Source organism: Alternaria hordeiaustralica (genome assembly GCF_023758085.1).
Source record: "Alternaria hordeiaustralica strain BMP 2776 chromosome Unknown scaffold_15, whole genome shotgun sequence".
Lineage (NCBI taxonomy): Eukaryota > Fungi > Ascomycota > Dothideomycetes > Pleosporales > Pleosporaceae > Alternaria > Alternaria hordeiaustralica.
The window spans coordinates 288262-300549 of NW_026056787.1; the positions used below are offsets into that span (position 1 = coordinate 288262).

The window sequence follows — 12288 nt, forward strand, 5'->3', positions numbered from 1 at the left end:
AGGCCGAAAGATGTCGTGCCACGGACTGTGCATTCACCCTGTCATGACGGCACAGCATAATACAAATATCAATCACGGAGTGCCATGATGGTAAGGTGAACGCCCAGTCCATAGCGCAGGTGTACGTCCAGCTTTATACCTGCCTTCTCTTATTCAATGTCCCCAAGTTCCCAACCCAAGACTCTTCCGTACCTGGATATAACTCTTTAAACCAACAACCATTCTTTTCCTCATAAAAGTATTACAAAATGATCCGAACGAATCAACGCAAAGGGTATCATAACAAAGAAAAAGAACCCACAACACCAACCCTCAACCCCAAGCATCCGAAAAGTACCTCTTCGACCGACTCTTCCCTGCATCTGCCTTGGAGTCCTGCGGAAAGGGCGTGATATGATGAACAACATGCGGACGATACACAGCATCAACGGGCGGCATCCAATCGTCCAGACCAAGCGGGAAGTATTCATAGAGGAGATCAGCACTCTCATCTGGACTGTTGATGATGCCGATGGAAAAGGACGGGGGTCGCATAGGTGTCGCGCGTTTTCTTTGGTGGTCGTTGGGTGACGGTGCTTTTTGAGGCTCATCGTCGGTGAGGGAGAGGGTGACGGGGGCTATAGATGCGCGATGCGGGGGCACGCTTCGTGAGATCTCGGGTGTCGATTGGGCGTAGGGTGTGGCGTGTTGGAGTTGGGATGAAGGCGGATCGGGAGGTATCGCTGTCATGGCGCCTGCTGGTATCTTCCAGTCAAAGTCTGGAGAGGGCGGCATTTCGTTTGCAGTGAACTCAAATGGCATCTGGAGTAAGTCCATGGGCTTGGACGATGTCGCAGCTGGGTTGGGTGTTTGTTTCGGTGTGTTCTGGTTCGTATCGCCAGTCGGCGTTCTGCTGGGTTGCTGTGGAGTGTGCACCTTGCGTGCTGTTGAACCGCCACTGATGGGCAGGTCCTTGCGGGCCTGGAAGTTGCGCGGGCTTCTTCCTCGCACAATGATTGCGCCAGAGTGTACTTCGCATATTGGGACTTTGACGCCACTAGCAAGGGTTGCTATCACCTTCAGTCGCACGACGAAATGTTGTTGAAGCTCCTTCCTCCTCCCATTATTTGCAGTCGCTATCCGGAACTGTAGTCGCTTCCAACTTATAGGGAAACTGACATACTCCGAGTCCATGTCCTGCCCGGTCGACAGATCGAGTGGGTATGTCGGTGGCTCCTTCTCAGTCTTGTCTTCGGTGGATGTGCTACCCGTGGCCGGCGTCTTCCACGGGACCGATATTATCTTTACGGGATTGCCCTCGAGTGACTCGGTTGCGGATATGGTGAGTTCCTGACCAAGAATCGGTATCTGGTCGCCTTGGTCGGTCATGAGGAATTGCAGACTGCGGGGAATCGTGATGGTGCCGGTGATCTGAAAGAGGTTCCTCCGGTAGCAAGTCAATTCCGACGGCGCCTGTACATCGGCTGCGGTCGCCCAGGGCGATTCGGCCAGAAAGAACATGCCATGTAGCTGTGCAGACATGGATATTGACACCCTTTGCATAGCATATGTGAGGATGGTGTACGGTACGACGGGTAGCGAGAAGCTGAGGAGCTTGTTGTTGCTCTCGATGCTGGGACTCTCAGGCACGCCATTCTGATCGTGTGGGTGTATCGACTGCTCGTAGCCGCTCTGGACGTCGGAGAAGGGGTCTTCGTATGTGCTGGGGTAGCGCTTGAGCTGCGGGGGCATCTGCTGGAGGTGGTATGTCGAGTAGGCGTCCTCGCTTCTGCGCAAACATGTCAGTAGCTGTCAGGCAGGTGTCGCGCACTGCACCTACCCAATGAAGGTCTCGGCGTCGAAGTTTGAGCGCTGGTCATACTGGAGCGGCAGCGGCATGGCCATCTGCTGGTCGGGGCCAGTGACGGTCTGGAGCGGTATGTACGACATGGTGTTGGTGTTGAAGTGCTCCATGGCTTGGTGCAGCCTGGCCCGGGTCGAGGAAGAGGTCGCTTCCGAATCGGCGCATACGCGCAACAATAGCTATGGCGCGGCGACGAGGAAGGCGCGACCGAGGATGCAGTGGCAGGCACGTGGGAGTGGCAGTCGGCGGGTGGTGGTGGTGAATCGGGAACGCTTGGGGCTCTGGGGTTGTCGAGGTGGAGAGATGCGGCAAGGCGAGCGAGCGGAGAAGATGGGGGACGAGACTGCGTGCGCGCTGGCACTGTACAGCGAGGAGCGACACCGGACTAGACCGCACAGCAGGGCTTGGAGCGGTGGCTCGCAGGAACAAGACCAAGCGATGGCCTTCGTAGCTGTCTTGCTGAGGTTGTGCGACAATGCATCTGCATCACATGCGCTTCTGGCCACGGTCGGATAGGCGCGCTGCACAAAGGGTCCCGTCTGCTGTGGGGCTCGGTAGGGGATTTTGACGGGAAGGATAAGCTTGACTACCCCAGGCCACGATGCCAGAGATTCCCAGGCACACTTTGTATATCTTTGCTATGATCCACGAGACACAGAGCGCTGGCACGCTGACGCCTTCGGTAGGGCTTCTCGAAGGGTCAAGCCGAACGGTGATCATCCTACGCCATCCCCCCCAGTGGCGTCTCCTACTCTAGCTATGGACCCGCTCTCCAGCTATAAAAATAACCCTGAAAGCCTCAGCACCTCTAATCCGACGTCGCCTATACGGGAGGACATCTGTGTCTGCATTCTATGCTTGTCTATCGAAATCTGCCATGCCTATCGATTCGATAGCGGAAAGGCGCAGCAGCTCTACCAGGCCAAAGCTCGCTGATCGCCTTGCGACAGGGCGGGATCAGCCGAGTGAGCGCGTCGGAAGGGCAGCTCCTTCGAGGCCTTCAGCGACCGTGAGACTGAATCAGACGGCAGAGCTGATGCTGCAAACATCAAGAACCACGGGCTGCGGCGTGAGAGACCGCTGATCTTTGGGTGTAATGGTTGGGATTATGATCCTGCGGCATGCATGCAGGACAAGCACGAGGTACACGGAAACGCCGACGGACCCTTTGAGAAAACCATCCGATCCGAGTACATACGGCCCACGACCTGAAGGGTGCTTGCATGGTATGACATCAGATCATGGTACGAGCGATACAAGTAACCAATGGGATGCCAGTCAGTCCCGGAGAGCAAAAAGCAACTAGCACACGCACCCAAAATAACCCCCAAACACCGACCAAAACATTATTAACCGAAGTAGCCAGGAACATGAGTATCTGGCAGAGGTACCGAGCAATCAAGCAGGCGGGATCATAGTCCAGGTCGCAGCATCACAGCTGACTTCCTCAAAGTTGTGCATGACATCGAAGCCCATTGCCGAGAAGCCGTCGAAGTTACCGTCTCCGTCCATCTACTTGAGTTAGTACCTTGCCGTGACCAAGATTAGACGGCTACTTACATAGTCGAGCAAGCATGCATTGCACCCCAGCTGCTTGATCTGTCGCATGCCGAGTAGGATCAGCCCCTGCAGTAGTGTCGAGTACTCTCCCACGCCAGGCGATATGACGGGCGAAGAGATGCCTCCAGCTGCCTCGTTCAGGTCTTTCAGTGGGGGTATGTATTCGGCAAGTCGTGAGTGGTTGTTGTAGAGCACAACAGTGCCCACCAACGCACCGTCTTCTGGTCGCTTGGCTCGGATGATGCCACAAGCCGTCGGGTCCGTAAGCGCAAGTTTGTACACCTCTGCTAGACCCTGGCGGTTGCTCGTCTTGATATGGTCGAGTATCGGTCCCGCATAGTCCCACCCGTACACAAGATCAAACTGTGCGCCTGCGCTCGCTAGACTCTTCGCCATGCCAGGCGGTGGATTCCACGTCTGCAGATTGCGCGCTACCATGTTGCAGACAGGACGGGAAAGTGCGGCACCCCAGCCTAGCTGTGCAAACCATGATCGGAGCCGTTTCCGCTCGTTTCCGTGTCCGGTTGGGATTCCTAGATACATACTTGGCAGGCGTGATCCAAGCTGGAATCTCTTGATACCTTCTTTCTGGAGTAGCGTGCGAATAGCCCGATTGTGTAGCGAATGTCCGATGGAGAGCTTTCTCCTTGCTGGGTCGACGAACAAAGCTCCAATTACACCAGTGCCCGTAGCCTTGAAGAAGTACGTTGAGCAGAAGCCGTACAGAGCTTGTGTGCTGCTGTTTCTAACAACAAAGTGTGACTCCTCCACTTCTGGATGATGCAGGATGAATGAGGTTGAAGTTGCACTCGACATCTCCGACCGCTGGTTTGGTGCCGTTTCCTCTGCGACAGCTGCGACCAATGTATCCAGAGCATTACTGTCTCGCTCTTCGTTGAATATCTCGACCAACCAATGCTGTTTGGATGGGTGAAGCTTTTGGCTCTTGCTGATGGTTCCTGGTAGCGTTCCGGAGGGAGATAATTCGCCGTAGAGTACTCTGACTAGAGAGTTGAGTGCAGTCTCGGTGAAGTCATAAGTGCCTGATGGAATTAGCTTTTTTGACCTCCGTTCGTACACGGACATGACTTACATATGTAGGTACCAATTGTATTGTCCATTGCAAAGTCGTACGGTGAGGAGACAGCGACGACGATGAGAGGCTTCTCGCGCCTTTCACCACCAGTCGTGTACTGCATGTTGCAAATCATCGAGACATGCTTGGTGAATCCGTGCTGATACAGGTTACGGTTTGCGTCAGCCGTAAGTACGATGATGGCGCTCGCTCGATTAATGAGGTTTTCATGGACTGGACGGACACCATTCGCAGTGTACGATGTGTGAAGCAGTCGTCCGTTGCGCTGTCTAGCAAGAGAACGACCCAGTTCTTTGAAGACTCTTTCTCCGCTCATGACTGAAGAACTGCGGTCCCAAGCAGCTGGCTCAGGTGAGTGACCCGCTGCCCCATTAGCAGCGTCGGATATCGCTCGTGATGCAGCGGATGCTGCCAAAGGCTTCACTAATGGTGTCAATAGGAGAAGCTCCTCTTCGCTTTCAAGTATGTTTGTCAGTGGCAGAAGCCTATTCTTGTCGCGTACAACTGTGATGGAGCTGTTGTACGCTTTCGTTGACAGTGCGGTATGCGAAGGCTGTAGCTTTTCCAGGTAGTTGATGCCTGGCGGGTTCAATGCTTTTTCCCAGGAAGTGCACTTCTTCTTCATCGCTAGCACACGTCTGAGTGAGTTGAAGATACGTTCCTTCGAGACCATTTCGCTTTCTATGCCGGTCTTGAGGCCCTTCAGCCCTTCTTGTTGGAGTGAGAATGACCGGCATAGGAGGACTACGTCGCAGCCTGCGTTAACTGCCATGACCGTGCCGCCGCCTACACCGATGTTGTGACTGAGAGCATCCATTTCTAGGCACTCGGAAACCACTACACCGTCGAATTTGAGATCTTTCCGAAGAAGGTCGTCGACAACTTGTTCCGACAGACACGCGTGCATCGCGTTGAGCCCCGCTGATGACATGGCGCAACCACCAACCATCATGGAATCAAGACCTCTTTCGATGGCCTTCTTGAACGGAACCAAAGCGCTTAGACTCAGCTGTTCTAGCGACTCTGTGATGATCGGCACGTCAAGTGTTGAGCCCAGAAACTCCAGATTGCCGTACGAAGGGAAGTGCTTCCCCAAAGTCACCACGCCGGCGTCCTTGTAGCCTGCCATAAAGGCGCATCCAAAGGCGGATACTTCCTGAGGATCGTCGCCAGCAGTCCGTACTCCCAGGGGCTGATTGCGCGCATTGGTGAGTACATCCAGACATGGCCCGAAGATCCAGTTGATGCCACATGCAGCAATCTCCTGTGCGGTCGACTTAGCGACTTCAAAGGCTAGGTCCGTGGAGCCGGTTGCTGCCATTCCCATGTTACTAGGATACTGGCGGATGTAGATGTCATCGAAAAGGCTGTTGACGCCGCCATTCTCCTGGTCGATGCCGATGGCCAGCGGAACAGGGTGTCCAGCATCGTGGGCAATCTTCTGGAGCTCGTAGATAAGCGCAGTAGTATCTTCGGCGGCTATGACAGGTCAGCCTGACAATGACAGACCGAAAAAGGTGGATAGCCAACATTTGCAATTCTTGGCAGTAAGTAGTATGGAGCCAACATGATGTTCCTCGATCAGGGTACGAATGTGAGGAGTGACCGAGGTGCCATCGAAGCCCATCATGAACAGTTGGCCCTACAGCACCTTTGTCAGCGAATCCAGTCGCAGCATGGGCGGAAGCGACCCACCATAGTCCTGCATCACGGGCAAGTTAGCCTGACCTGTGGTCACATTGCGCAAACCTCAGGAAGCCTGAGGGGAGGAAATGCGCCCGACGCGAAGCTCACCTATCGAGGTCATCCCAGACAGGGTCCATGTTTTCGACCTTGCTCATAATGACAGCGCCGGTCGCGTCGCGTCGCAATGAAGTTTGTGGATGCGACGTGGGATTTCCGGGTGGGCACCAAGACTCCGCCGGCGTGACTCGCAGATCGGTAATGGTGGATGGGAGATGGGGAGGATGGCACCGTAGCATTCACGCTGTTCGCGGCTGGGGTACGTGATTAGCGAGGCGCTAGAAGCATGCACCCCCGTCCGTCGTTACACCATCCTCGTCCCTCTGCTATCAGCGACATCCACTCTGATGCCACCTCACATGCAACCGCAATCCATCCGGTTTCTTCGGCGGAATGTGATCATCGCTGTGTTACCTCGATCTCACGACGTCGGAATCCACATCCAGTCACCTTGCGCAGTCTTACAGCGTGCGCTCCACGGCAACGATACCGGCCATGGAAGGCAAGTTTGCCCGGCCGTGATGACTCAATGGCATCATCGTAGGAAGATGAGCGTAGGTATGCAGTTGCGATAGAAGTAGTAGGTAGGCGACAGATCCTTTGCAACGGTTGTTGAGTCGCGCCTGCGCAGTACCAACCATCCATTTCATCCTATCATTCTCATTTCTGAATCACATTTCTATACTTCTATCGTTATACTTGGCAAGCTTCCTTCATTCATTGGTCCTCTTGACACGACCCACGATGCCTTCAATCGTGCCAATCCCCGACTCCCCCATACGAGATGATTCATCAGGCGTGATAAAGCTCACAAACTGCCTCCTCGTAAAAAACAACGCCCTAGTCCCCCAAGATCTCTGGATCAGTTCCGCCACCGGAAAGATCCTAAACGGCCAAGAAATCCTGTACTCATATCGTGCCGCTCCAGAGCAAATCGTCGACTTAGGTTAGCTTTGACTGTACGGAATACACGTGAGACACATACTGACTTCGCACGTCAGGCGGCCGCATCCTCTCCCCCGGCCTCATCGACACGCAACTAAACGGCGCCTACGGCTTCGACTTCTCCGTAATCCCCTCAGAGCGCGAAGGCGGCGCATCAGCCTACGCCAAAGGCGTCTCGCGTGTAAACCGGAGTTTGGTAGCAACAGGCGTAACATCCTACCTACCAACCCTGACCTCCCAACTCCCCTCAGTCTACCAAACCGCACTTCCCTTCCTAGGCCCCTCAGGCACAACGCGCGACGCATCCCTAGGATCAGAATCCCTCGGCGCCCACTGCGAAGGCCCGTTCCTCTCCCCCACAAAAAACGGCATCCACAACACCTCCGTCCTACGCACCCCTGGGGTAGACAACTCCATCAGCAGCCTAGAATCCTGCTACGGGGCCTCGAACCTCACATCCCCCTCACCCATCTCCCTAATCACCCTCGCCCCCGAACTCCCCGGCGCACTATCAAGCATCCCATCCCTAACCTCCCACGGGATCCGCGTCTCAATCGGACACTCAGAAGCCACGTACGAAGAAGCCAAATCCGCAATAAAAGCAGGATGTAGTATGATAACGCACCTCTTCAACGCCATGCGTCCCCTCCACCACCGTAACCCAGGTATCTTCGGTCTGCTGGGCACACCCTCCTCCTCAATCACCAAACCATACTTTGGTATTATCGCTGATGGCATACACCTACACCCCACGTCTATAAAGATAGCGTGGAATGCGCATCCAGATGGGCTGGTGCTGGTGACGGATGCGATGAGGTTGGCTGGTATGCCGGATGGGACGTATGAGTGGACGAACGGGTCGAAGATTATTAAACAAGGCGCCCTTCTCACGCTTGAGGAGAATGGTAAGATCGCGGGGAGTAGCATTCAGCTTGTGGATTGCGTTAGTAACTTTTTGAATTGGACCGGGAGTACGGTGCCGGAGGCTCTTAGGGCGGTTACGGAGACGCCTGCACGGATGTTGGGGTTGGAGGGGGTCAAGGGCTGTTTGGATGAGGGGGCTGATGCGGATTTGTGCGTGTTGGATTTGGAGGAGAATGAGGATGGGGAGAAGAGGTTTGTGGTGGATGAGGTGTGGAAGTTTGGGGTTAGGGTTTTTGAGAGGGGGTTGGAGGCATGATTGCGAACTTCTTTTGTTGGGTCGCAGCGAAACTAGATTGTATAGAATAGATTACGCATTTAGACGGCATTCATGGTGTGGTTGACGTTCGCTGTCAAGTCAGCATGAGCATCACAGTACCAACATCAACAGAAACCCTTACAATATAACTAATGTTGTTCTTCTATCTATCCCTTCCCAATAATGAACTCACGCGAAATTTGTACTCGCGGTTCTGAACTCCCCCATGGCAATATATACAGAAGCAGCGCCGCGACAATATGCGCCAGTGTAGCCCCCAAATCAAAGGCCTACTTTCCGTCCCAGAGACGATACAGAAATGCGAAAGCTATAAACATAGCATGCTACATGTTTGACTAGACAAAAAGAGATGAGTAAAAAGAAACCGAAATATGCCAGTGATGCGTAGAGACTCGTAAGTCAGTATTAACAAAACGCCGTGGAACACCAAACAGGCGAAATGGACCCAATACCCGTGTGGAGAAGAAATGAGATCGACAATCATGCTGTGACATCGTTGCAAGAAGAAAAAGAAGCGCTCTAAACCAGGTTCGTCGTTTACTTGAACATCCACTGACAGTGACAAGCATCATCAGGGTCTACGCGGCGTTGAAGATCAACAAGGTTCTCGCGCTTGCTCTTCCTGTCGAATGTGATGGTTTGCGAAGGTTGAGCGGCAAAGTACTCTTCGTAGCTGGGATCTGACTCTTGTAGCCATATTCTGATTGGGCTGTCGTTCGGGCTAGGTGATGTTACTATCTCGCCGTTATCGAGCATGAGCATCTGTTGACAGTATGGTTGTGACGCCCCAGGGAGCCGGCGTTCTTCTATCTTGACGATCCGGGGATAAGGTGCCATGCGAGGGGCTGAAGAAGCATCTGACTCGGAATCTCGAGCGCGAACGGGTGACGGGGCGGCCAGGTTGACAGGGGAATTCGTTGGAGACGCTGTAGTAGTTTGTGTAGAGCTGGTAGAGACACTACTCTCAGTCGGCACAGCGACAGCAACATTTACAGCCGCATCGTCGGTTGGGTCGGGCGTGGGTGTAGGCGTGGGCCATTGGGTAGGGAACGAGGTAAATGTGGCTGCCGTCGAGTTGTCGTCAGCGTAGATGTAGCCCTCGATGTATGTCTCGTTCCAATAGCAATACCAGGGCGTATCACCAGGTTGAACCTTGAAGCGCTGTCTGTATTTCTCGTCTTGTCGTTTTGAGAGTCCTGACCCGGTACTAAGCTCGGTGGGTGACAAGATGACTAGCTTATCGTATCGAGCAGAGAAATGATAGGCTGGACCGTAGGCTTTGAAATCCAGATCGAGTACCAACTCCATCGGCTTAGTATCAAGCACAGGAGTCTGGAGGCCATATAGTATAGAGTTCGACGGCACCGAAGGTCCGCTACCCATGGACGCAACTTGTTGAATCTCACCACCAATGACGGTATCATTGATAGTTATGACGAGCGGAGCGAAAGTCATCCTGCATGACCATGCAGAATACTGATTTGCTTGTGTTAAGCATCCCGACTGTCCGTATTGCGGTAAGCCCAGAGGAAGGGCGAAGGATCCTGTTGGTAGCGGCAAGAGGCCAGATGGTGTTGAGATGGGAACGGCGTCGAAAAGCGATCCATTTTGACCCGTAACCTGCGGTTGTCTAGCGAGAGTTAGTAGATGTTTTCGTTGATGGATATTGAGTACTTACGCTTCCTCATGAGGGCTGCCATTTTCATTCTGGTCGTCATCATCATTGTGTTTCTTGGCAGCAAAGGTACCAATGGCTGCTCCGAGGGCGACAGAGAATACTAGTATGAGGACAAGAACCACAAGCGCAACGCCCATAGGCACCCTTCCCCATAGTTTCCTCTTACGCCAACTGACCTTGCCTTCGACTGGCTCCGCCTTCTCCGAGAAGTGGTTCTCAGACGCCAGTAGAGATGCAGAGGACGAGTCAGAGGGTTCTGCTGGTACGGTACTGCTTTGTGTAGCGGCAGAGTTGGTAGCCGCAAGATTGCCGGTTTGGGTTTCCGGTCTCTGGGGTGGCAACCGGGCGGGTGTGACGGACGGGAGTAAAGGAACGGCAGGTAGAGGGGGTGGCGAGAACGAGGTAGTGCTCAGCGGCGAGACTGGTGATGCGGGTGTGTTGAAAGGATCCTCTGCGTCAACTTGGACGGGCGCGGGTATGACACGCGACGACGCGCTTGCCTCGGCTGCCAAAGAAGCCTTGGTGGGTCCTTCCTCTGGATATCTCGAGTACGGCGGCAGCTGCTCGGTGTGTCCGTCGGGTCCGATAATATCCTGCTCCTCGCCATCCGGCCCAAGCACTCTGTGGTAACCATTGTTCAGGCCCGGGAATCCCACGGGAATAGTCGACTGGACCTGAGGTGGAGGTGGCTGGGCTGGCTCGTCTGGTGACTCTTCGTCGACAATGCCGCTTTGCGAGTACATGGCATAGGGATGTGTCGGCCGCTGCAGTGACATTGACCGATGTGGTTGGCGTTCTGTAGAGCTCGTTGCTACGCTGAGTGGCCGTGCCATTGATAGCTGCGGGTACATGCCATATGGGTGGCTCGGGCCCGTCTCGAACGGGTTCTCGGAATTGCTCGTTGTCGCAAAGGAACCCGCAGAGCTCACAGAGTCGCGATGTCCAAGGGGTCTATGGTGGCTGGGTCCTCTGTTGAGGGGTGGTCGGCCACCATCTTGCGTCATCGAATCCCGCACCTTGGCCGTGCTGTTTCGCGTTGCCGTCCTTCGCAGGTCGCTCTGGTGACTCTCGGGCGCCTTGGACGTCGATGGTTGTCGTTGCAGCGCGTCTATCCGGTCGTGATTTTGGCGGTCGCCCTGAAAGGGCTGGCTCGCGTTGGCTGGTCGGAAGCCATCCGAGACGGAGGGCATGAAATCATCCTCGTCGGGGTCGATTTCGTAGTCGTCGTCAAAGACATCGGGGTTGCTCGGCTGGCGCGGTGCTTCGTTGTTGTCGCTGCTGCGTCGGTCCATGACGCCGAACGGTCCCTGAGCCCCAAAGGCCCTTCCTGGTCCCCCTTACAGTCCTCCCCGATGGCAAAGCAGGCGTGTCGTCAAAGAATTAATCGAGGTAGTGCGCGATCGGTAGCGATGAGCGTCGCGCGGGTAGCGAGTGTGGCGAGAATTGGCGTGTGTCGTGTCGTGTCGTTGGTAGCGGAGTGAGGGTGTATCAGGTTTGGCAGAGGTTGTCCTGAGACGCTGGCGCCACTAAACGGCGCACGGGCGAACACCCAAGCCTGAACATCGATAAGCACCCCTTCGACATCGCATCCTTCGGCTCTCTGACCAGCCCATCAAGCTTCTGACATGTGCACTTTAGTTTCTGCTATGTACCTGCACCTTCTGCGCTTAATTTCCTCCCGTCGTTCTTGAGTCGCTGCGAGTTCATTTTCACCCCTCTCGCATTAATATAGAGCTACATTAGGACGACCTGGCCTTACCTCATGTGCTCTGCCGCCTTTCTGCATCATATTCACGTGCACTCAGCGTCATGCACGGGATCGCAGGCTCTACGATATGCCACCAGTCGATTGGCCCGGGCCCATCTACCCTACCGTCGGGCAAAGTGCTTCTTTCTGATCAGACAGAACATATTTAAAACAGCTATTAGGCATGGTGCCCGACTATGACATGGTGCATCCGGGATCGTGGTTGAGGCTGTCATCTGGTCCGCGACATCGACATGGCGGTGGACATTCGGTTTTGCATAGCTTCCCGAACTGTAATACGTACTGACAATATGGGACTCGTTGTGACAGGCGATGAAGGTAGCGATTGCTGCAGTGCCATCTTTCTGCTCAGAGCTGCTCAGGTCCCGTGTGCTGTCATCCGCCTGATCGTCAGTGACTCCGCTCCCGCTCCTAGAAAGAAGCTTTGGATAGGAGTGTTGATGCCCTGTCACCA

The 12288-nt window shown here is 54.5% G+C and overlaps 4 protein-coding genes across 4 annotated transcripts; 1 reads left to right on the forward strand and 3 right to left on the reverse strand.

Moving 5' to 3' along the window:
- Window positions 1-312: 312 nt before the first annotated feature.
- Window positions 313-1929, reverse strand: J4E84_007151 (uncharacterized protein; the record flags this gene model as incomplete). Its single annotated transcript, XM_049389737.1, has 2 exons — window positions 313-1768; window positions 1820-1929. 2 exons carry the CDS (start codon window positions 1927-1929, stop codon window positions 313-315), a joined length of 1566 nt encoding a protein of 521 aa, XP_049242481.1.
- A 1312-nt stretch (window positions 1930-3241) lies between these two features.
- On the reverse strand, window positions 3242-6340 carry J4E84_007152 (uncharacterized protein; the record flags this gene model as incomplete). The annotated part of the gene is made up of 6 exons (XM_049389738.1): window positions 3242-3355; window positions 3404-4446; window positions 4497-5978; window positions 6030-6141; window positions 6195-6201; window positions 6294-6340. The coding sequence occupies 6 exons, from the start codon at window positions 6338-6340 to the stop codon at window positions 3242-3244; spliced, it is 2805 nt and encodes a 934-aa protein (XP_049242482.1).
- Window positions 6341-6986: 646 nt separating this feature from the next.
- Window positions 6987-8146, forward strand: J4E84_007153 (uncharacterized protein; the record flags this gene model as incomplete). Its single annotated transcript, XM_049389739.1, has 3 exons — window positions 6987-7188; window positions 7244-8092; window positions 8136-8146. 3 exons carry the CDS (start codon window positions 6987-6989, stop codon window positions 8144-8146), a joined length of 1062 nt encoding a protein of 353 aa, XP_049242483.1.
- Window positions 8147-8925: 779 nt separating this feature from the next.
- J4E84_007154 (uncharacterized protein) lies at window positions 8926-11358 on the reverse strand (the record flags this gene model as incomplete). The annotated part of the gene is made up of 2 exons (XM_049389740.1): window positions 8926-10018; window positions 10067-11358. The coding sequence occupies 2 exons, from the start codon at window positions 11356-11358 to the stop codon at window positions 8926-8928; spliced, it is 2385 nt and encodes a 794-aa protein (XP_049242484.1).
- Window positions 11359-12288: the final 930 nt, after the last annotated feature.